A 25,377-nucleotide genomic window follows, 5' to 3' on the forward strand; every position below is an offset into this window, starting at 1 on the left:
TTTACGTTACTTTCTTTTTCGTCGGGTTTTATGCAATATGAGCGTGTATTAACCTATAGTCAAACCTAGAGATTACGTTAACGAGTTTGCCTATTGGATCACTGCATGTGTGTAAACCATTTCTTGAGAAATATTATACATCCAACCTTACTCGAAAAATAAAGTAGAGTGTATGTAACGGTCATGAACTTAGGTCCCAATAGAGATGATACAGGAACACGTTTAATGTAGAGTCCATAAAACGAAAGAGGATTTCCGCTTGAATTAGTTTGAAATGTCTTTACATGCATGTAGCAGCGTTTTGAGAGGAATAACAAGATCATTACAAAAAAATTCTAATTCGAGGATAGTTTAATTAGTACATAAAGGCACCGATTATCATTCCAAATATCGATTATTCGATTCTCTACCCTACCCTCCAATTATTGAATTTAAAAATGCGAGAATATTATATAATCTATTTTGATGTGTTCTTGAATTTAACCAGAGATTAAATTTAAAACCGATATATGTTTTAACAATTTAAGCAAGCTCAATCCATCAGGGAGATTCTTGTTTAGATCGGGAATGAGAGAGGAGTAACATTTTATGGGATTATATTTTCCATTCCTATCTCTGTCATCACTCCAATGAATATAAATATATTTTCAACCTACTAAAAGAAATATATTTTTTTATTATATTAAAAAAATAAATTAGTTATATGTGAGATTAAATATTATATTGGAAAGTGAAAACTTTAAAATAATATATTTTAAAGGATAATAAATGGAGAAAATTTTTGGAGAGGAATAGTCGTTTCGATCGCACAAAAATAAATAAATAAATTTATTTGCGGAAATAGAATTTAATTTAAAAAATAACAAACAAAAATTTAAAATCTATTGTGGTTCATACATAAAGAGAAAAAACACATGGAAAATTGCAAATGCGGTGCCCCTCTTTGTTCTAGAAAATCGGTTCGGTTTTTTTCCCGGTTCAACCGAACCGCCAACTCTATCCCAATACTCTTCCTCGTCTCGCTTTCCTTGCTCTCTCTCGAACTGTTGTGTTTAGATTATCTGCTCTCTGCAAGCTTTGTTCCTTCCAGTTTTTCTTTCTGGATTTGTGCCTGTAATGGCCGTTGCATGCTCTTCTCCTGTTTCAAATTTGACGCAGCGGCGGCCGTTGTTGAGTCTAAAAGGCCCAGGTACTCCCAATAGGCGGGTGAACTTGGTGCAGCTCCCTTCCCGCTCTATTTGCTCTCATCTCGCTCGGTTCGATGTCGAGTCTCGATTTGTCGTCCCTTTGAGGAGGTAAATTTTTGTTTACCGCGAAGAATTATGTTTTCGATCGCTAGTAGTGTTGCTTGTTATGTTAGCTTGTTAACCTCTCGTTATGTTTTTGTTGCAAATGATTCATCTGGGTTTAATTTTGATGTTTTGAGCTGTATTCTATTTGACTCTACGCTAAGTGATGCAACCTCCTTTTCAATTCGTTTGGTATTCGGTGGGCTTTCCTTCTCTGTTGCGAGGTGGCGTTTGTCAGCTGGTTTCTGTGGTTATTTTTTTAATACAAAGCTAAAGTTCTTTAGATAAATCATGAAGGCTAACACGGGTTCTTTTTGGAGACTATGGTTCGAACCTTTAGGAATTCCTAGACTAATTCGAATGAGCCTTAGGACTTAAATGAGCCCTTCAGGTTTCCATCTCTAATTTGGATTTGTTACTAGTTGGATTCTCCTTCTTCTTCTTGTTGCACTTTGTGCAATGAGTTATGTAATTATGACATTATTTTGCTTTATGCCGATTGGGAGCCATTTCTGTAAGCCCCTTGGCCTTTGAAGTGTTGAAGTGTCCTAGCAGGCTTAAAGGCATTGTGGCAACCAGCCATCATGAACCATTGTCCATGAATCTTGAATTCATTAATCCACTCCCAGGGAAGAGAGACAATGGGAAATTTTTGTGCCTTGAATCTCTTACAACCTGATGAAGTATTGTTTCATTGTGGCATGGAGTAGGAGTTTGAAAATTTTGTAGAATTGAAGGTTGGAAAAGGGTGGGTGAGTTCTCAATGAGGTTTAAGTATGGGATGGTGAGAAACGTGGTAGAATCCCTTGATGTGGAGGATGGTTTAATGTAAGAAATCTACCAATAGCGTGTTGGTACAAAATGAATCTCAGTTAAATTAGAGACTTTAATGGCAGATTTATTCATTGCTATAAGTTAACTAATATCGATAATTTTGTTGAAGGGTGAGTGTACGAGACAATTGTTGCGACTTTCTTCTTTCAGAGATGGTGTTGGAGATAGAATGGAAGAACTCTCTAACTGTTTGGATTAATTCTTTCATATAACGCCTTGTTGATCTGAAGAAATCAATAGATTTGCAATTGTTTCTTGGTTATGCAGCATTGAGGTTGTATGAATAATCCGTTGCTCTAGGCTCAATGGATGTTAAAGGGGATTTTTGATAGTGGGGAGACTGCAGGTACATGTCATTTTATTTATTTTTGGATAGGTACAACACATTGAACAAAAGAGAATTGCGAGAAATGTCCTTGAGCTAGGATGTTATAAGAAACCCCTTCCCATTTGACAAAAGATCATTTAAAATATAAGTAGAAAAAGGAGATGAGAAATATTTACACCAAGTTAACGTATGATAGAAGAAAAACTTCTAAAACCTATCAAATGAAAGAGATTTTTATTGTAGGTTTGATAGTTTCTCTCAATCCATTTGGTCCGAAAAAAGCTTTCATCCTTAGTAACCAAAGGATCTCCTTATCTTTGATGAAATGATGGCCCACAAGCGTATAATGGAGGAGGATTTTTATTTTGTTAGCCAAGGGCGTCTGCCAATTAAATATGGATAGCACCTTAACCCAAAATCTTTTAGCAAAGTAAATCTTTTTGAATAATTTCCCTTGGTTTCATATCTTTTCTAACGTCAATATGAATAAACTGAGAAAGAAGAGAAAGTTCCATCGCAATTGCTTTCCATGGATCTGTTGCAAATTCACGCTTATAAGCCAGCAATTAGAACATGGAGCTAATGGGGAATCTCTTGGGTTGGATAAAGAGGCTAGAGCCACGTATCATTCATGCTCCAAAGATGAATAAATAAGACTTGTGAAGTAGAGCCATTCGATCAAAGATCAGTACATTGGGGAAGAGTTTACAGAATTGACATTCTAAGATTGACTTGTGAGGACCAGTTTTCTAAAGGCCAAAGTTTTGTTGGTGGAAAAACATCGAGTGTAGGAAAATAATGAGCTCAAAGTGTTTTTTTCTATTCATTTCTCGGGAAAAACTTATATTTTGGTTGCAGTAATTCTCCTTGAATTGACATCTTTGTTAGTGAGGTACCGTAGGGCTTGATTTCTAGCTTTAATGTGGTTTACACCAAGGCCTCCAACCGGCATGGGAGCGGTGTCGTTTTTCAAGTAACAAGTTGATAGCTTCTGTTGTTTTTAGCGCTTCCCATAGGTAATTTTCTTTAGGTTGTTGGCAGCCTTAATAGGGATATGAGAGAAAGATAACTAATCTCTCCTAAAAGTCATTTGGAGTATGTGGTAGCTGAGCGAATAGCCCTTGTGTTCCAGGTGGTAAGACGCGGGAAGCGCAGTAAGTCCGTTGGCAAGCTCGGGTGCTTAGTCATATGAAAAATTATGAAGAAAATCTTATCTACAACCTGACACCTTTATTAGAGACAAAACAGAGATTGGCAACTTGTCAGCCACACAGTGAAGGCTCGCATGTGAATTAATAGTGTTTGTCTTTGTAAATTATTAGTCTTTTAAATTATTAGTTTACTTTAGGTCTTTTTCTAACTTTTTGAAAAACAGATCTCGCAGGGGTCCTGTCCTGCTAGATTTGATCTTATCTCTTAGTTTACGTTTTTCAAATCTAAGTTCAAATCTGAAGTCTATAAAATGACTTCATCAATGTAAAGATGGCATCGATCGGCCGATAGCTCTCTCTTGAATATCAATTGAAAAATTCAGAGAAAAATTATTCTACTCTATCTCTTGTCTTACCTATCTTCATCTTATGAACGAATTTCTGAGAAAGCTCAGAAAATCAAATCATCTCAAATGTTCTACGGAAGAAGAAGAAACTTCAATCAAGAATATCAGATTGCCAGAATTGAAAAGCAACCCCAAAATTGGACTATTCCAAAGGTAGATCCTAAAACTATCTACCAAATTTCAACTTTCAATTTTACTCAAAGATCATGCATCAAATTCTCAGAGAAAAATATCTCAATTCATAGCAATAGGGAATCTCTGAATCTTTTTTCAAAATCTCTTATACTTCAACATCGTGAAGAGTTTAATTATCTTCACGTTGGGCTTGTTCAAGTCGTCGTAAAACCATTATTTAGACTTGGACTAGATATTCCTGTCCTTATCTCCCTACGAGATAAGAGACATGAAGACTTTTCAAATTCTTTATTGGGAATGGTTCAATCCAATTTAGAGAATGGACCAGTCTATTTCAACTATTATCTAAATTTTACTATCTCTCAACGACCAACACATATTGTCAGCACTTATGCTAGACTTACAATTAAAGAATTTGAACATCAAGGCTGGAACTCATTCTTCAGTCGTCATATTCAGAGTTTATTATAAGCTCATAAATACAAACATCTCTCCAAGAGCATTAAGATTCTCGCCAAAGGGATCCACCATGCTCATAGAAGCAAATATTGGAAAGTTCTTAGTGACTGTCCCAAAAACACTCTCTTGGGATCAAATAACCAGAAATACTCTCTGGAAAATAGAAGATGCAAATCTTCCAAAAAGAAAGGAATCTCAAAACCCGTTACAAATCATTGAACATGACGATGGAAGCGTTGAAATAAAGTTCAGCGAAGAACCTACGTCAGATTCAAAAGTAAAAGAATTCCTGAATTCTAGACCAAACACTTCGGGAGTTTCAAGACCTACGTATGACTCCTTAAAAGTAAAGGAGGTCAGTTATGATCAAAGAAGAGCATCAATCCACCATGAAAATGGCTCGAGATCTCCAACCCATACTGATATGGATACTCAATCCGTCTACGAAAGCCAGGTGAACGTCATTACAGCTGATTTCCAGATAGACAAAGAATTTTTAAAGACAGATTTTATGTCAACCACCAACTCTTTAAAAAGAAATGCATTCTTCCAAACCTACAAAGAAGCTGAGCGAAATGAGTTAAGAGCTCAGTGGTATTCTCATATGGAAACCGTAGAAGAAAATATACCATTCTTCGAATGGTTTGAAGAAAATATTTTGCAAATATACACCTTGACTCAGAGAAGCTGGAAGACTACCAGAAGAGGCGAGGTATATTCAAAACATCCTCCGTTGGAAGAAATCGAATTTGACAACTACTACGGAGAAAAGGTCAAAGCCAGTCTTTTCAAAACTATTCCAGAAGGACTAGAAAGGGGTAATTCGACCCTAAAGGATATCAAGAATATCCAACATCAAAATTATTATTCAAACAAGATTTTATCCACGATCGCTACTCAACTTGAGAATATCGAGGGAAAAATCTCAAAGAAATCCGGTACTCAGCAGGAACAAGCAAACAGCTCTGTACCAAAGGTTGATGAGTCAATCCCAATACTCGGACCAGCAAATCTCGACATATTTACAAAAAAGATTTCAAAAGAAGAGGTTGCAATGGCCAAGATAGAGGAAAAATTGGACAGGATACTAAATCCCGCCATAACACCTCAAGAATCATCTGTCAATGTCGTTAACAATGACAACGAAATCCAGGAATTCGAAGACGAGATTGTAAATGAGGTAGAAGAACCTCTCTACAATCGAATGGAAAGAATCTCCAGGAGAAGTCAAAATAATACCAGTAATCAGAAAAACTGGTATCCTCAACCGTCTTTTCCGGGTATTCAATTCGAAGAAAAGACGCTACAAACTCAAGCTCATTACGATGGCCAATCAATCTATGAATGGAATATTGATGGATTGTCTGACTATCTGATAATGAATGTTGTCAATGAAATGATGATGGCTGCAGGTGCGTATAAATTACAGGGCCATAAATCCGACCATTAAATAGCTCAAGTTTTAGTGACCGGATTTACCGGGCAGCTCAAAGACTGGTGGGACAAATATCTCGACGAAGGAACTCGACAACAGATATTAAACCACTATTTTGTTAGGCCAACTACTTAAATCATCAAAGAAGAAGGTCCATCAACTAGGACCGAAGTACAACATGAAAGGTTAGAGGATGCTGTCAACACCCTCGTTTATACCCTCATAGAATTTTTCGTTGGCGACCCCTTGAAATACCAGGAAAGATTCGTCGAAATACTCATGAACCTGAAATGCCCTACCTTAGGCGATTTTAGGTGGTACAAAGACATGTATTTCAGCAAAGTTCTCATTAGAGCGAACAGTTCATTGGAATTCTGGAAAGAGAATTTTGTCAAGGGACTACCAAACACTTCTCTAGAAGGATCAAAGACGGTCTTGGGACAAAGTATAATGGAACCATTCCATGGCAAACTTTGTCATACAGATCCATAGCATCCTTCATCATAGAAGGACTTAGACTTTGTAATGAGTCAAAGATTCAAAACAAGCTCAGTTCATCGATATCAAACAGAAAAGAGCTTGGAAGATATTGCGACCAGTATGGATGCAAGGGGATAGAAGCTCCCTCAACCTCTAGAAGAAAGAAGGTTAAAACGTATCCAAAGCCTTATAACTCATACAAGCCTAGAGAAAAGTATCGGAATAAACGTGTGCAATCTCAAAAGCCAACATATTCAAAGAAGAGGTACACTCCTACAAAAACCCATAGAGGAAAGAAAAGACAAACTTGCTTCAAATGTCGAGAAGAAGGACACTAAGCTAATAAATGTTCGATCAAAGGAAAGATCAATGAGTTGGATATTGATCAAGAGCTGAAGGATCAGCTACTAGGACTAGTTCTAACCGACTCAGAACAATCCAGCGAGGGAGAGATCCTCGAACTTCAAGAAGAATCCACTTCATATTCTAGCACAGAATATGAATCCGAACAAGAAGGAAAAAGGACGTGCGAAGGATGCATAAATGTCCTTACAGAGGATCAAGAAATTCTACTCGAGGTAGTAGAAAAAGTTCAAGATCCAAAAATTCAACAGAAAATTGCTCAACAACTTAGAGATGCCATGACAATCTCTAAGCCACCTGAAAGGGATGAGAGAAATCCCTACAGACTTCAATCATTTCTCCAAAGGTTTGAAAAACAGAGAGAACTCACTACTCAAGACCTACAAAGAGAGACTAATAATCTCAAACAAGAAGTACAAGCATTAAGATCTGAAACCAGGTCAGAATCTTATATGCTTTGCCAAGAAATTCTCAAACTTCCGGAAAGGCTGCCCGAACAAAGAGAAACGGCGCAACCGAACCTAGACGAAGAGGATTTTCAAAGTTTCTTTGTAGGAGCCATCACCACTCCTCAATATCAAAAATGGTTCGCTCTCGTTACCTTAAAAATTTATGATTTCAAAATCACATTAAAGGCTCTCATAGATATTGGAGCCGATCAAAATTGCATTCAAGAAGGTCAAATATTTGCAAAATATTTTGAAAAAACTACTGAGGGCCTTAGGGGTGCAAACAACAACAAACTCAAAATCAATTACAAATTATCAAAAGTTCATGTTTGCAATGATGGAATTTGCTTCGTAAATTCCTTTCTTTTAGTAAAGGACTTGGGACAAGAGTTAATCTTAGGTACTCCTTTCATTACTCAATTATACCCTTTCAAAATAACTGAAAAGGGGTTAAGAGTAAAAAGCATTAGGAAAGAGATAAAATTTAATTTCCTTTCCCCTATAAGGATTAGCGAGATAAACAACCTTCAAAAGAATACAATTATTCAATCTATAAATGTATTAAATTACAAAGAAAAACAAATCTCTTTTCTGAAGGAAGAGATTTCGTTCAAAAGAATAGAAGAACAACTTCAAACTAAGACTGTCCAGTCTAAAATCAAGACATTACAAGATCAAATAGAAAGGGAAGTTTGTTCAACTATCCCTAATGCTTTTTGGAATAGGAAGCAACATATAGTTAATCTTCCTTATGACAAAAACTTCGAGGAGAAAAATATCCCTACGAAGGCCCGACCTATTCAAATGAATAAAGAATTGCTAACGTTCTGCAAAGCAGAAATTGATGATATTTTGCAGAAGGGTCTTATTAGGCCATCAAAGAGTCCCTGGTCATGCGCGGCTTTCTACGTCAACAATCAAGCAGAAAAGGAACGTGGAGTCCCGCGACTGGTAATAAACTACAAACCCTTAAATAAGGTTTTGGAATGGATTAGATATCCAATTCCAAATAAATCAGATTTAATGCAAAGAATTTCAAATGCAAAAGTATTTTGGCAAATCCAGGTTTCAGAAAAAGACAAGTACAAAATGGCTTTCAATGTCCCTTTCGGACAATACGAATGGAACGTTATGCCATTTGGGCTAAAAACGCTCCATCCGAATTTCAAAAAATTATGAATGATATTTTCAATCATTTTTCAGGACTTTTCTATTGTTTACATTGGCGATGTTCTGATTTTTTCTCAAAACATCGATCAACACTTTAAGCATCTCCAAACATTTTTTACAACAATCCAAAGAAACGGTTTAGTTGTGTCTAAACCAAAAATTAAACTTTTTCAATCAAAAATCCGTTTTCTTGGATTTGAAATTCATTTGGGTTTAATTAAGCCCATTCAAAGATCCATTGAGTTTGCCTCAAACTTTCCGGATCAAATTACGGATAAAACCCCTTGGCTGATCACCTCTCAAGAGAGTTCTTACTCTCGAAGAAACCTTCTCTCTAACCGATCTCCTTCACCCTGCAATGATCGGAAAGAAAACGATAGAGAAAGGGAAGAAGCCCATTGCTTCTTCAAACACCCCTACTCCAATGACTTCCGACAGGTACGCGATGGATGCTGGTTTCACATTGGTGACCAGATCTAAAGCTAGGCTTTCTAAAAAACAAGCGGAGGTTATCACTTCGATGAGGCCTTCTGCCTCTTCAACACGACCATCTACCGTGACTCCATCGAGACCTACTGCCTTTTCCACTTCAAAGGGACCTTCTGTCCCCTCAACCTACTCGGACGCGGTTGTTACCGTTCGATTTTCTCCAGTTCCTAAAATCAGGACCTATTTTCAAAAATCTGTGTCTATACCAGAAGCTCTAGTAGAACCAGAATACGACGATCCAAAGATCAGCGAGGTCGTCAAAAAAACTTATCCAACGGGATTCTTTTATATCTCGGAAGATCTTCATAAGACCAGAAGGTTTTATGAATTCATTTTAGTCGACACAAAGTCCGTCGAAATTACTCATATTCTAAGTCGCGATGACCCTTCAAAAATCGCGTACTCAAAATTAAAAATTTTCAAAGTCATGAATCCGACGTACTGGAATCAAGATCTGTACACGAAAAAGACTTTTTCAAAACCGTTTGTTCCTCATTCTTTCACATACAAAGATTATCAGTTGGCGTAGTTTAATGTCATTTGGTATCAAAATTACGAACACTCATGGTTTATTCAATTTTGCTAGAATGCTCATAAAATTCATTATCCATTTTGGTTCATCAAATGGTGGAAAATCTTTGGATCAGCCAAAGATATATTCCCCGTTCCCATACAGGAATCCTTCTACTACTTTATTCAAAATATATTCGAAACTCCATTTCCATTAACTATGCGCTTTTGCGTATACTTTTAAATTACTTGGATCTTAACTTGGAATTTTCAAATAAAAGAAACGGAAGACCAAGTAAAACAAAGTAAAACCGGTCTTCAAAACTATCAAAATCAAATGGTGGAATAAATATACTTATACCCACGTAGATATCAAAGCAGTAAAGGTCTGGCTATCAGAGAATGGCCACCTTCAGGATTTATCCAAGAAGAGGACCTCCGAATTTCTTAATTCAAAGTCGAAGCTACTCGCTGCATTAGCCCAGACAACTTCGGAAGCTGATTTTCAAAAGCTTCTTCAAGAGGCCGCATCGGTCGGTTCGACATCTTCTCCTTCTATCGTAGAAGAAGAAGAGTAAGACACGATTTATGATCTCAATGATCCATTTTTGGATTCTCAACCACCTCTGTAAACATCATCATCTCAATGACTGAATAGTCGTTAAACTATTGGTAAAAAAAAAAAAAAAATCGTGGGTGAAATATGTCAGGATAAAATAGGTCTCTTGACATATCTTTTACTTTGTTTCTTTGTCTTTTATCCTTTGCTTTATTATCTTGTTTTTCACCTTTTTCACTTTCATAAAAAATTTGATGAAAATGGATTTCCACCTTCGTCAAATTATTGATGAGGATGGATTTCCACTTTCATTCAATTATTGATGAATATGGACTTGTATGTATATTAAAACGTATTCGGTAGATTTGAATGTACATTATCTACAAATTAAGCTAGGATGATAGAGCTCATGTAAACTGTAAGGGTTCAAGTCATTAAACGTGAGAATGGTATCAGAGCCATCATAATATTTTTAAAAAAGAAAAAAAAAATTCAAGATACTGCGTTTTTCATTGAAAAAATGGAAGTATACAAAAGGAGCAATAAAAGGGGTCTATAAAACAACCCAAAAAAGGAGCTAAATTGGAACCTGACCTATAAAACAAAAAGGGCTCCAATCTAAAAAAATAAAAGGGCTTGTAGGTTGTGAAAACATTTGTTTTTGATGTTGTTTTAGTTAGTTGTTGTAAAGGGAGGATGTTTGTTAATATCTTAAATTGTTTATTGTTATCTAAGAAGCACAAAACATGAACACGGGACATGACAACACGTCAATTTCTTAAAATGTAGGACACAAGCACGTGTTTTATTTAAAATGTGTCTATATTGACATATTAATATTTTTTTTTTTATAGATAAAACATGTAAAAATGTACAAAGTTAACCAATTAACAATATTTGAAATCTTAGAAGATATAAAAAGATTTAGTTGGCTATGAATAGAGGATTACGATGTCATCCTAATATTTTAGGATTGATCAATATATAAGGACTCAATTGATAAGAGAATCTCAAAAAATTTTCTAATTTAAAGTTTTTCAGAGTCGTGGCCAAGCCGTGTCTAGTCGTGTTCGAGCCATGTTTAAAATTGAGTTTTTTCCAGACATGTTTATTACCGTGTCAGACACGTGTCCATGCTTTGGACGTATCGTGTCCGACACGGACACTTTTTCAAAAAATAAGTGTCCATGCTTCATAGATTATGATTATTATTATTATTATTTTTATACTGTAATGTAATCGTTTTTTTGTATCCACCTGTGGGGGCTGGGTTCATTCCTTTCTTTTGTACATTTCATTTATCAATGAAATTATTCGTTTCCTCTTCAAAGCAATATTGTAATGTAACTTTTAAAAAAGGTTCCCTTTTAAAAGAAAAAAAACCTCTTGGATGAAGGCTTTTCTTATTTGTTTTCTCTTTCTTCCCTTTCCACCTCTAGGAAAGGTAGTATAATCTAGTGAATTCTTTACTTTTGTTCCTCCTCCCTATGTTCCTTTTCCTTGATCTGAGGTATTGTATTATTCAGTGCTTATATTTATGAGGGCATTAGCTTTGTTGATTATTTCCTCTTTGGTTTGGAAGGTACTCTCGTGACGATGGTATTGGTAGATACAAGTTTAGAAGAAACGAGGTTAATGCTCGAAGGCCACATGCTTATAAATTTGGGGAACGTAGGAATGAAACTTCGGGGACTACTAATTGCATCTCTTGCTTTCTTAACCTGAAAAGATGTTCTAGTATTAAAAGATCCACTCCTAGATTCATTCTTGACAAATCTGCGTTTCAGTTATCCAAGAATGAGCGTGACGGTAAAGTTGTAAGTGCCTACTGGATTTGTAGACCTGCCTTTTATATGTAGTTTCCATAATCTCTCCCCTTTCCATCATTATGCTTATTCCTTTTATCTTGTTTGCATTGTGGATCTATCTGCTTAATATCTTTTTTATGAAATACATCTGTAAATCTCTGTCTTTGTTATCTTTCACCTTAATCATCCAGTTGTATGGAAACCATATTTGCTTATTACAACCCTATGCTACAAGGTATCGTACTCCATAGGGAAAATGTAACAACCAGGTTGCAATTGGAACTTTTGTAAGATTAGGGATGAGTCTGAAAAATGAAAGTACTAGGAACTTGATTATGTAATTAACCTGAATTAAAATATTAAATTTTGTCTCATTGTCTTTGTAAGGAAAAAAAAAAAAAGAAAACCCTTTTGGTCTCTAAGTTTTGAGTATAGCCCTTGTTTGGTCCCTAAGTTTCAAAATGTTACATTCTTACCCAAGGTTTGAGTTTAGTTCACCTTTCTAGGTTTCAAAATGTTTACTTTTGCCGTTGAGTTTTGAGGTTAGTTTCCATTTGGTCCCAATGCTTCATGATTTTATGTGTTTACCCCTAAGTTTTCACCAAAGCTCAATTTTGGTCATTAATTTTAATTCTGAATTAGTTAATTTTTTAAAAATTAAAATAATTATAATTAAATTAGTTTTCTCTAATTTATTGTCACGATTAAAAACCATAGTTGTTTAAAATTAATTACCTGTTAGTACTTAATACCAAAAGTGAGCCTGGGTGAAAACTTATGGGTGTGTAAAATCTTAAAACATAAGGACCAAATAGAAACTAAACTCAAAACTCAAGGTTCAAAGTGTAAAATTTTGGAACCAAGGGACCAAATAGAAATAAACTTAAATGCAAGGGTAAAAATGTAACTTTTGAAACCTAGGGACCAAATAGAAACTAAACTCAAAACTCGTGTATTTAACATTTTGAAAACTAGGATCCAAATGTAGACTATACTCAAAACTCAAAGACCAAAAGAATTTAACATTCTGCAGTATTTACTATTTACTCGATTGTCCATATATTCTTATATTTCTTGTCTCTGTAATTTTATGCAACATCCAGGTGAAGCATGCCCGTATTGTTTGTGGAACTGTAGGTCCAGATGAGCCTCATGCAGCAGCCACAACCTGGCCTGATGGTATTCTGGAGAAACAAGATTTGGATATTTCATATCCTGAGTTTGGAAGAGCGGAGTTAGAGGCATTTCTTAGTTCTGAACTCCCGTCTCACCCAAAGTTGTATAGAGGGCAATTGAAAAATGGATTGAAATATCTTATTTTACCGAATAAAGTTCCCCCCAACAGGTATTAACCATGTGGTTTATTGGAGAAAGAATATAACTAATGAATACGGTTTGGCACTTATGGAGATTTTGAAGTATTCATGAAAAAATGCTTTATGTATATAATTTATTTTCCGAGTCCAATATCATAACCACTAGACAGGGAAAACCAGCTTAGTTGGGACTTTTCTAATGGTTACAAAGATAGACGGATTCAACTTTTAAATGTGCAGGATTAAAAAAGACTGAGATGTATGTGGACTAATCCAGTGAGATACATTTTGTGGGAATGTTTGTTTGCCGAATTTTTTCTTGTTTCTTATAAAATAAATATGAGATCTATTTTCAATATTTCACGAAATAGAAGATAAGATGGATTTTGTGTTCTACATGGTAGGCAGTTTGCTTTTGGAGGAAATAATTGATTGATAAATGTTGAATCTTAGTCAAGTCCTTTTTCTAATTACTCTACCAATTTAGGTCATTCAAGTTATGGGACCTTAGTGCAAGGACAGGGATAAGTTTTAAAATTTATTTTGTTAGTTAGATTTGTGGGTTCTTTTTTCTCTTCTTCTTTCTTACCCCCTAAGGATTCTCTCTCTCTCTCTGTATGCATAATATTAAAAAAAATTGGACCGTTCTTCTGCAATTTTTTCTAAACAAATGAAGCTTTATTGATGGACTCTCCCCTGACAAATTTTTGAATTTAGGTTTGAAGCACACATGGAAGTCCATGTGGGGTCAATTGATGAAGAAGATAACGAGCAAGGAATTGCACACATGATTGAGCACGTAGCCTTCCTTGGAAGTAAGAAACGTGAAAAGCTTTTGAGTACAGGCGCGCGATCTAATGCCTACACTGATTTCCACCATACTGTGTTTCATATACATTCACCAACTAGCACGAAGGTTGTTCTTGTTGGTTTTTCTATTCTTATGTGCATGCACTGATACCGTATCTAGATCTTGTGTCTTTCGTGTTTCTATGAGGACAGGATTAAATATTTTCTCTGAGAACTGGTTTTGTTTCCAGCATTATTTTCTTTCTTACTGATCTTCTGTAATATGTTATTTTGCCACCCATGTAACAGCCCCAACTTCCTATAATTAACGTAGATTTCTTTTAGGTAATTCAGTATCTTCATTTCACCTTATTATCTTTTTGTTCCCAGCATGATATAGCCGCATGTTTCTTTTTTCTTTTTAATTTTAAATTTTACAAAAGCTGGCTGATCAAATGTTCCAGCAACTTTGTATTATCTAGTTTCTTAGCATTCAAAACTGTAATCCCCTTGTGCTAGTTTCTTAGCATTCTTCTGAGATGCTTTTGGCTGAATAGAATTCTCAAATTGGACCCATTATTGCGCACATGGTGAATGGTTCAAAGTATCATGGTGGATCGTTTGGAGTTCACCCATATAATAGATGGGAGAGAATACAGCACCATACTACCATTGCTCTTTGCATCTCGTGTCTCGGTTTGTTATTAGGAATTTGTTTGAATATTGACCACATTGTAATTTGTCTGTAGGATTCTGATGAAGATCTACTTCCATCTGTTCTCGATGCCTTAAATGAGGTATGAACAATAGATGGATTTATTTATATTGAGTGCACACTAGTGTGGCTTTGGATTCTGATATGATTTTGTTATGCGTTGTACTGTTTTTATTTTTAGCAAATAAATGGTCTGATTTCAGTATATGTTTTTTTTTTTTATGAGAAAACAATTTTAGAATAAAAATGTTGGGAATTTGTCCTGCGTACTTCATAACATATGCATCCTTGGTTTGTGCACATCTAAATAGATAGCTTTCCACCCAAAGTTCCTTGCTTCACGAGTTGAAAAGGAGAGGCGTGCCATTCTTTCTGAACTACAGATGATGAATACAATAGAATATCGTGTTGATTGTCAGGTGAGATATGTACTATGGTTGCTTTTGTTCATAAAAGATAATTGCAGATTGGTGGTGTTTCAATAAGGTTTATATATTGGCTAATCGGTGCCCTTTTCTCTAATTCCATTTATTTGGAAAAATTTCTTGCTGTGCAGCTGTTACAACATCTGCATTCTGAAAACAACCTCAGCAAAAGGTTCCCAATTGGATTGGAGGATCAGATTAAGAAGTGGGATACCGATACAATAAGGAAGTTCCATGAGCGATGGTACTTCCCTGCAAATGCAACCTTATACATTGTTGGAGATATAGATAACATCTCAAAGGCCGTTAACCAAATTGAGGTTTGATCAATTCATTTTTTGATGTTAGAAACTATAAACTTCATTTTTGGACTCAGTTCATCAGTAAACTGATATTATCTCTTCCAGGCTGTCTTTGGTGAAACTGGCCTAGAAAATGAGGCTGTTTCTACACCTAATCCCAATCCATTTGGTGCAATGGCTAGTTTTCTTGTTCCTAAGATCTCAGTTGGATTAGGTGGAAGCTTTTCAAACGAGAGATCAAATTCAGTAGATCAATCCAAGATCATTAAGAAAGAAAGGCATGCAATTCGTCCTCCTGTGAAGCACAATTGGTCGCTTCCTGGGAGCAGTGTAGATGCAAATCCCCCGCAGATATTTCAGCATGAGTTGCTTCAAAATTTCTCAATTAATATGTTCTGCAAGGTATGTGGCATTAAATACATTTTTAATATTCTCTTGAACTTATGTAGCATGATTTCATTTTTGTAGAGCTTTTATAATTACCAGTATATAAGTATGTGCACGCACAAAGACTTAATCTTTTAGAGATGTGGTTATGAAGTCCATGAAAAGGATATTCCAACCAACTCTCTAGATAAATTAGTATTTACGAACTTTGAGAAAGGAAAAGAATCACCAATTTCAGAAATTTTACAAGCTGACCATCCAACATACCTACTCACATTTTTTGGGCCATCCTTTTAGAAAGGAAAAGAACATTTTTTAGGGTGTTCTTCTGGCTCACTTGGCAAGAAAGGAATCAAAGGATCATCAAAGATATGGAGCTGTTCCTTTTGATCCTCGTTTTGGCGCCATAGTTCTTTTTTTCTTCTGAAATTGTGTGTGCACATATATATACTAGGAAACAGAGCCAGCTAGATAGTTTAGGAAAAAAGAACAAAATTCAAATAGTACACATCCTACTCGCTGCCTAGAAATCAGCGATTATTTACTAGACCAAAAATAGGTCTTCTTTGCTTCTTTTTTTCTTTTAATATGATCCAAGTCCGGAGTGTCAGGTTATGAGGCCGTTCGAGCTGGACATTATAAAAAAAAGATGATCCAAGTTAGTTTACAATATCACGACTATACAGAAATAAATGACTATTCCTATTACTAGCATGCTAAAGAAGATTTGAATCATGTAGTATTCAAGCATTAGTTAGGATCATTGTGTTAAACACCGAACACCAACTGCCAACAGTTTGCTTTCTTTGTAATTTGCTGATCAATACATGGGGGGTTTTCATAAAACTCTTTTGTTTTTCAATGCACAGAGAACTCCTCTTTTCTCTCTTTCACACTCTCACTCGCCCTCCTTCCTCTCTCCCTCCAATCTTTGAAGATGAGGCTTCACTAACATATAAAGCAATCATTCTGTGATAACTTGATCACTTTTTTCCGATTTGAAATAAATATGACTGGTGAGCTGATGCCATTGTTAACTCATGAAATGAGAACTTAAAAGTGGCTTGAATGCAGTTTCATAAGAGCTTAAACACACAGATTGGGTTAATGACAAGCAAGGTGGGTTAGGATGTGGGGACAGGGACGATAGAGAGAGAGAGAAGAGGAGTGAGCCACTTGAATGGTAATAGCTTCCGTTCAAAATAATAAACTTCTGTTTCTTCTTTTTCTAGCTATGGCGTAGTAGATGCAAGATGTATTAGCAATTATTCTATTTTGGGGTTGACTCATCCTCTTATTCTTTTAGCATATTCTCTTTTTGAAGTTTTGTTTTGGTTCAGGGAATAACATAATACCAAATACCTGCTATTGAAATTTATTGCAGATTCCAGTAAATAAGGTTCAGACATTTAGTGACCTGAGAGATGTTCTTATGAAGAGGATATTTCTTTCTGCTTTGCATTTCCGTATAAATACAAGATACAAGGTGCGTTTTTTAACTATGTCCTCTCAATTCTGTTTTGCCATGGATTCTTATGATTTTAAGTTTTGTGTGTTATCTTTTTGTCTGAATTTGTCAAACTCATTTTTTTTATTTGTCTTCTACCATAAAATATTATTATTTTTATCTGAATGCACAATTTCTTTCATGTCAGTGGGCATCCTAATTTGGTTTTAGTCATGCATTAGTTAGTTATTGCCTAAGTTGTTCATTGTATAGTATAAAACTTCTTATCATTCCAAGATTTTCTTTTTGTTGCAATTTTCAGAGTTCAAATCCACCATTCACTTCCATTGAGTTAGACCATAGTGATTCTGGAAGGGAAGGGTGCACTGTCACCACACTAACAGTAACAGCTGAACCAAAGAATTGGCAAAATGCAATTAAAGTTGCTGTTCAAGAGGTTTGTGTCTCTTATTTTACGCACGTCCAAAAAAATAATCCTTCAAATGTATTCTGAAATTTTTCCCACCTTTTTACTTGTTTACATGAGATAACATTGATATTCTAGTTTAAATTTCATCAATTTGAATCCTAAATAGGAAAGAATGATAAACTAGATCCCTGTTATTGATTGTTTTTCATTGTTCTTATAATGAGCTTAGTATTATTTAAAACAATGGACAAAGGGAGAATTTTCAATTGGGAAAATAATTTTTTATTTTTATTTATTTATTTATTTTTATCGAATAGGCCAATTATTTTACTCAATAAAAGATCGAAGTTAAAGCAAAAAAGAAAAGAAAATTTGAACCCAAACCATTTATTTTGGTTTGGATCAATAAAAGTTCCATGGTTCAACCCCATTGATTGCCTTTTTAATCCCTAAATCTGAATATAAATACATGTAATCATGCTTTTGAGCCTTGCTCATGCTCAGGTCGTTTAGATAGGGGAAGAAAGGAATTCAGGCTAATAAAATGCCAAGAAATAAAGGATTTACACCTGTTATTTGAAAAACAGAGGGAAGAAGAAAGAAGAATACTGGGTGATGCAACAACAAAGTAACTTAAAAATGAATGGTTTTGCTTTAGGGTGAATAAGAAAAAATATATAGTGAGACCTTTATTTTATTTTATTTTTTTAAGGTTGAAAATAAATGCTTGGTTTAGCTTGTTTGGAACAAAATAGAGGATGTTTGTTCCAACAAGCCAACCAAGCATTTATTTTCATTTTCCTGACTATCCTATGCATACCTAAGCTAATCTCAAGGGTTGCCATTGAACTGGAATGAAGTTTTCTTATTTTGCTATTATTCAGTTCTCATAGTTACTGTTCTAATGGTGTGAGACACGATCAATTTCTGAGTAAACATAATCTGTATTCCATGTGGTGCAGGTACGGAGGCTTAAAGAGTTTGGTGTCACCAAGGGTGAACTGACTCGATATATGGATGCACTTCTTAAAGACAGTGAACACTTAGCAGCAATGATTGATAACGTGTCATCGGTTGATAATTTGAATTTTATAATGGAAAGCGATGCACTGGGGCACACCGTTATGGACCAAAGTCAAGGTCATGAAAGTTTGGTTGCTGTTGCTGGAACAGTTACTCTTGAAGAGGTGAGGTACATTTTTTAAAATTATGCTCTGAATGAAATTTTGGAGTTGTTTAGAAGAATATTTGTATTTGAGAACAGAGAGTGACAAATATGGGAGGCAGATTATATTTGTCTCTGATACCGGCCTCATTTTCAATTATTGACACTGGTTATTTCTCTAGTATGGCTGCGTTTCCTCTTAAAATTGTTTCTTTCAAGAAATACGTTAGGGTATTTAGAGTCGCAGTCATTGTCAATAAATAATTTACCATATGATACTTTCTGTTTGAATAAGTTGGTAGTTGCAAAATTATTTTCCTTTTTTATTATTTTCTTAAATATTTTCTTCTCAAAACTTAAGAGAATATGAAGGAATTAGTATTGATGTGAAAATAGTGTAAGAGAGAGACTTGGTTCAATCCAAAGCCCTTTCACTAATTATGTCCATGCATTGAAGCTGTTATTAGCATACCATACCATGTTTGCCTGCTGTGCTATACCCATTGTTAGCAGTTTCTTTTGAACTGTCTGATGTATTTATTTGTTTTCAAATTTTTTATCCTAGGTGAATTCAATTGGTGCTGAAGTGTTAGAGTTCATCTCTGATTATGGAGAGCCTACTGCACCCCTTCCTGCAGCTATTGTTGCATGCGTTCCAAGAAAAGCACATATTGATGGATTGGGGGAAACAGAGTTTAAGATAACTGCAAGTGAGATAGTTACTGCTATTGAGGCAGGCTTGGGGGAATCTATTGAAGCTGAACCTGAAGTATCTTGTTCTCCTATTCTCACTTTCTTTCCACTTTCATTATAAATATATCTGTATGTTTCTTGTTTAGTTTTGGTTTTGTTGAAATTAAATTTCTATATACTTCTGCAGCTTGAGGTACCAAAAGAGTTGATATCATCATCGCAGATAGCTGAGTTAAGGATGCAACGCAAGCCTTCATTTATTCCTTTAAACCCAGAGACTATTCTCACCAAATTTCATGATACGGAAACAGGGATCACTCAATGCCGTCTGTCAAACGGAATTCCTGTGAATTATAAGGTATAACTTTTAAAATAAATTACAACCAATATTAGCATATTAGTAGGTAACTGCCATGAGTATTTGTGAGAAGTATAATTTAATTGGATATCTGACATTAAAGATGCTATCGTTGATTTCATATTAGTCAAACGCCAGAGCAAAGAATACCCATTATTCAAGTAAATGATTTCTCAAACAAGCGTGGGTAGCTCTGAAAAAAAATGTATGCCTGGGTGGTGGTTATTTTTCAACTTGTTTAACCATTTATACCATTATACATGTAGATTTCAAAAAGTGAAAATAAGGCAGGCGTGATGCGGCTTATAGTTGGTGGGGGGCGAGCAGCTGAAAGCCCCGACTCGCAAGGAGCTGTCGTGGTTGGTGTTCGAACTCTCAGTGAGGGAGGTCGTGTAGGAAACTTTTCAAGGGAGCAGGTATGCATTAGAATCCTCACACTCCTTCGACTCTCCCATCCAACTAATTCTTTGAATGAAAAATTCAATACAACAATGGGCTTCCAATTGAAACAATAAAAAATTCTGAAGGTCGATTATAACTATCTGTCCACAGCCCCAAGTCTATTCAATTGGAAGTAATTTCTGATTTAGTGTGAAGTGTAATTGACATATTTTTCAAATTTTTAGTGAATGATATAACTGTGGCAACTGCCATTTTAAGTTAACAGTTATATCATTGTGCTTAAGATAATTGTTATTGCTGTTATTCCAAGAATTTGCTTTGGCATCTGAGTCCTATCGCTAATGATCATGTCCACATGGTTTATTACTATTTAACCTCATATAAGTTGCCTTTATTTCTCTATATTTCTTTTAACAATGTAATCATAAGTACGAGTATGGCTCTCATCTCTCTAAAAATTTATTGATGTAGAACCTTTGTGTATGAATAGCTTAATGAACAGTTCATTGCCCATATAACTTTTTACTCAATTTGATCGATGTTTCATGTGCTAACATATTGTAGGTGGAACTTTTTTGCGTTAATCACTTAATAAATTGTTCTCTGGAGTCAACCGAAGAGTTCATTGCTATGGAATTTCGTTTCACCTTGAGAGATAATGGCATGCGTGCAGCCTTCCAACTGCTTCATATGGTTCTTGAGGTACGTGCAAATGACTGGTTTTGTTATATTTTTTTCTTTTTTGCTTTATTTTTCTCTACAAAGCACAGTTGCCCATATCAGACATGGACCTATGGTCATGATATATATATATATATATATATATATATTGCTAGAAGATAAATTTTTAGTATGAATTGAATATTTTTAGAGCAAACTGCTCTACACCTTTAATTCTCATCAATATCTTATCTAAATTTCAATAAATCAACTAACAAGGATGAAGGATCATCTAGAGAGAATTTTACCCTAAAAACTCGGATATTCCCCTACAATCATTCAGGGTTTAATTCAAATTCGATTACTTATATGCAGCATAGCGTCTGGCTGGAGGATGCATTTGACAGAGCAAAGCAATTATATATGTCATACCACCGGTCTATTCCTAAAAGCCTGGAACGATCTACTGCTCACAAACTCATGTTAGCGATGATGAATGGAGATGAGCGGTTTGTTGAGCCTTCTCCAAAATCACTGCAGAATTTAACATTGCAAACAGTGAAGGATGCAGTGATGAATCAATTTGTAAACAATAACATGGAGGTCTGCACTTTGTCCTTTTGATATAAAATAAAAATGACATCAAGAAGTATTATTACCAGAGAAAGAGAATGAGATATCCTAATTAAATCAAGGAAGTTAAAAAATATAACTGTACCGAAGAATAAAAAATAATCCAAAAATATTAATGTTTTACATTCTGACACCAAGTCTTGATATGTCCTCACGGATCTTTCCATGTTCTAGGTAAGTCTTGTTGGGGATTTTTCAGAGGAAGAAATTGAGTCTTGTATTCTAGATTACCTTGGTACAATCACAACTACAACTTCTGAGACGGCCCCTGCTTCTGTCCCCATCGTGTTTCGACCGTCTCCGTCTGAGTTGCAATTTCAGCAGGTGAGGATGGTTGACTTTTTAAAACTGTTCAGTTTACTTTTTGAATATTTTTTTACCTCATCCTATACCAAGTAATATTGTTAGCAAAATTTATTTTAAAGTGAAAAAATTAATCCACTCGTTTTATTTCTGAGAAGGGGATATATCTGATCTAGATTTGATTTTTCATTTTATTTTTGCAGTTGCATTCTTTCTGAGATCAATAAAATATTGTGTTCAGATCATTATGATCTGTGTTATGTTTTTGATATCGAGTTATTCGTTACATATTTCAACAGGTATTTTTAAAAGATACAGATGAAAGAGCATGCGCTTATATTTCAGGTCCCGCACCCAACCGTTGGGGTGTTACATTTGAAGGTTTAGACTTGTTAGAATCAGTTGGTCAGATTTCAAGAACAGATGGTGAGTCCCCGCCAAGAAGTGTGTGTTGACTTGTGTACCATTCCCTTATTTTCTGATATAGCTTATGATGGATCGTTTAATTTTTTTTTTCTTAACACCAGAAAGCGACGAATCTGATAATGATATTGAGAAGAGTTTGCAGAGAAAACTTCGTAGTCATCCGCTCTTTTTTGGGATCACGATGGGACTTTTGGCTGAGATTATAAACTCCAGGCAAGTCTTCTCTGCCAACTGCATTTTTGTAATCGTTCGTTTTCTTTCTCCTTGGTGCGCTTTAGAGTGTGTGATTCACATTTTCATGTTTCATTTTTTAACTTTAATTTTTAATTCTTTTTATTTGCCTCTTTCTTTCTTGTTAATATGCTTGGCCCACAACTCTTGCCACACCCATATCCAACCATCAGCGCTATCATTACCATCGGGTCCATCAGGTCGACTGTTGCCACCTAGCTACAGCTTCTCACGACCACACCCACACCCACACCCATGCCCTGTCGTTTGTTGGCCCCTTCCTAATGTGTTTTTCCGAGTCTCTGTCGAAGAGATACATGGATAATAAAGCATCTGAAGATTGAAGATACACAGAGAATCAGCAACAAAAAGCTCTAGAAGTTGTCTGAATTTGACCTAACAAGAACAAACCAAAGATGCTGAAAACTGCCTTCCACTTTGTCTTATTTATCTCTCCCCAGTTTTATGTTTTTTCCATCCCTCCAAAAATGTAGTTTTATCCTTCCATTTTGGTTAACACAAAAGCAAGAAAATAAACGAATCCTAGCTTAGAAAGTACAATCTTCAAGCAAAGTTCTGAAGTTTTCATTTAAATTACCCCAAACTGGCCCCTGCCATACCAAATGAACCAAACCCAAGCTTAGAAGTTGCAATCTTCAAGCAAAGTCGGATACGATGTCTCCTTTGTTTTAGTAAGAAGTTAGAATTGGCTAGACACACTTCATATAACAGGCTCAATTTATATGATCTTTAGTTATCTTAGAAAAGTATTCATGTGACCGTTCCAGGCTTTTCACAAGTGTACGGGATTCTCTTGGATTGACATACGATGTCTCCTTCGAAGTGAGCCTGTTCGATAGGCTTAAGCTTGGATGGTATGTTATATCTGTGACATCAACTCCAGCCAAGGTTCGGTCTCAATTTTCATAAAGATCCTTGTTAAGTTCATTTGTTTCTTTTTTTCTTTCACTGATAGGACTCTTCTTTTCAGGTGTACAAAGCTGTTGATGCATGCAAAAGCGTTCTGAGAGGTTTACATAGCAACAAAATTGCCCAAAGAGAGTTGGACAGGGTAAAGTGTTGAAGTGACTGACCAAATGAACTAGTGGTTCTTTACTTGGTATTTGTAGACCATCTCATTCTTAGTCAAGGTTTTAAATAATATTTTCCCACCGTAGGCAAAACGAACTCTTCTTATGAGACATGAAGCTGAAATAAAGTCCAATGCTTATTGGCTTGGCCTATTGGCTCATCTTCAAGCGTCTTCTGTTCCACGGAAGGTAGAACTATGTGCTCGTACTTCTCGTCGTTAGCTCCCTATGCTTTTGCCTGGGAAACAGAGTGATCATTACGTCCAATGATTTTACAATGTGTTTCAACTGTCTATCTGGATGTCTCACCTTTCTCTTATCTTCTGATTGTGGGGCAGGACCTATCTTGCATCAAAGATCTTACGTCGTTGTATGAAGCTGCCACCATTGACGACGTCTACATCGCTTACAATCAGTTGAAAGTGGATGCAGATTCTTTGTATACATGCATCGGGATAGCTGGAGCTCAAGCTGAGGAAGAAAGTATTGGTGAGGAATTTCGTGTTTCAGTATTTCATCTTCATCATTAATCGATAGGACAATGTTCGTGTGGATTAAAAATTGTTCTATATCGACGTAAATTTACTTCCGTAGAGAGGTTTGTATTTTACTTCAGGTTAAACTGCTTTTTTTAGTGTATAAATTACATACAAATCATAAATATTGTGGTTGCAGTTCCGATTGAAGAGGAAGGATCAGATCAAGATTTTCAAGGTGGTATTCCCTCTGGACGCGGCTTATCTACAATGACCAGGCCCACAACATGATCCTCATTTGATAAATTTTTTTAAATTATCGAAATAAGGGATCGACCAATGAAAGGTTCGTTTCCTTTATAATTTCTTTTTACGAAAATCTCGACTCGTTTGCACTCAAGTCTGTTGATTCAAATGAATATGAATGCAATGCTTACTTAAATTTATAGAACAGAATTTAGTCCTTTGGTTTCAAAGATACCTTATCCTGTTGATTGGTAATTGTATAGGATTAATGTTCTCTTCAAAGTTGAGCCAATTATTTAGCCAAAGCATATGAAGCTGCAGCGCCAATCTCGGTCGGTGTAGAGAAATCAGATCATCGTAAGGCGATTAACATACGAGTGGTGTAATTGGCATGCTTTTGCGCTTGGTTTTCTTGCTTGCCATCAGGCACTATTATTGGTCGAGTATACAAGGATGCTGATTCATTTTTCATAATGCATCATTTAGATAGCAGCCACAGAGCTTGATTGTGTTCATGACAGTGTCAAGAGTATGCTTCTCTATTTCTAATTGTATATTGTAAAGTATTATAGTCTCTCTTGTGGTATGGGAAATGGGAAGTAACTATTTAAAACTCACCTTCTTCTATAATATGAAGAATTCGAACGTCTAGCATTTTGTTTATGCTATAATATCTCAAGCCATTCTTTGGGGCTTGTGATGCCAAGGCCTTAGAGAACAACATCTTTGACCTTGATCAGTACTTTAAGGCGACTGACACTGAGACAAAGGAAGAAAAGATCATAGTGGCCACCATGCATCTAAGGCCACTGCATCTAACTGAAGATGCGAAATTGTGGTGGCATTCGAAGTACGTTGACATTCAAGAGGGCCGATGCGCAATGGACACTTGGGAGAGACTAAAACAGAAGCTTAGGTCTCAATTCTTTCCAAGGACTGTTGAGATCATGGCCCAAAGGAAATTACGTGACAACCGATTGAGTTATTTTGAACTTGATTTTTCAAGTATTTTGAGA

At 35.6% G+C, this 25,377-nt stretch overlaps 1 protein-coding gene and 1 long non-coding RNA gene across 3 annotated transcripts; both read left to right on the forward strand.

The window, feature by feature from the left end:
• The first annotated feature begins 992 nt into the window (after positions 1 to 992).
• On the forward strand, positions 993 to 25,024 carry LOC111492018 (stromal processing peptidase, chloroplastic-like). Of its 2 annotated transcripts, XM_023141166.1 has the most exons (25): positions 1,004 to 1,295; positions 11,641 to 11,875; positions 12,970 to 13,211; positions 13,900 to 14,098; positions 14,721 to 14,768; positions 14,998 to 15,105; positions 15,243 to 15,431; positions 15,519 to 15,815; positions 17,185 to 17,286; positions 17,570 to 17,704; positions 18,640 to 18,864; positions 19,408 to 19,611; positions 19,723 to 19,893; positions 20,160 to 20,309; positions 20,860 to 20,997; positions 21,331 to 21,558; positions 21,763 to 21,912; positions 22,191 to 22,317; positions 22,419 to 22,530; positions 23,337 to 23,457; positions 23,540 to 23,620; positions 23,727 to 23,828; positions 23,978 to 24,128; positions 24,315 to 24,461; positions 24,625 to 25,024. In XM_023141166.1, exons 1-24 carry the CDS (start codon positions 1,117 to 1,119, stop codon positions 24,404 to 24,406), a joined length of 3,786 nt encoding a protein of 1,261 aa, XP_022996934.1. In that variant the 5' UTR covers positions 1,004 to 1,116; the 3' UTR covers positions 24,407 to 24,461; positions 24,625 to 25,024. The 2 variants fall into 2 exon arrangements, with proteins under 2 accessions (XP_022996935.1, XP_022996934.1); XM_023141167.1 differs by lacking the exon at positions 24,625 to 25,024 and having other exon boundaries at positions 993 to 1,295; positions 23,978 to 24,237; positions 24,315 to 24,422.
• On the forward strand, positions 3,270 to 4,003 carry LOC111492021. The gene is made up of 2 exons (XR_002719810.1): positions 3,270 to 3,788; positions 3,836 to 4,003. It is a non-coding gene; the product is annotated as an uncharacterized LOC111492021 (long non-coding RNA).
• Positions 25,025 to 25,377: the final 353 nt, after the last annotated feature.

Source organism: Cucurbita maxima, unplaced genomic scaffold (genome assembly GCF_002738345.1).
Source record: "Cucurbita maxima cultivar Rimu unplaced genomic scaffold, Cmax_1.0 Cma_Scf00017, whole genome shotgun sequence".
Classification (NCBI taxonomy): domain Eukaryota; kingdom Viridiplantae; phylum Streptophyta; class Magnoliopsida; order Cucurbitales; family Cucurbitaceae; genus Cucurbita; species Cucurbita maxima.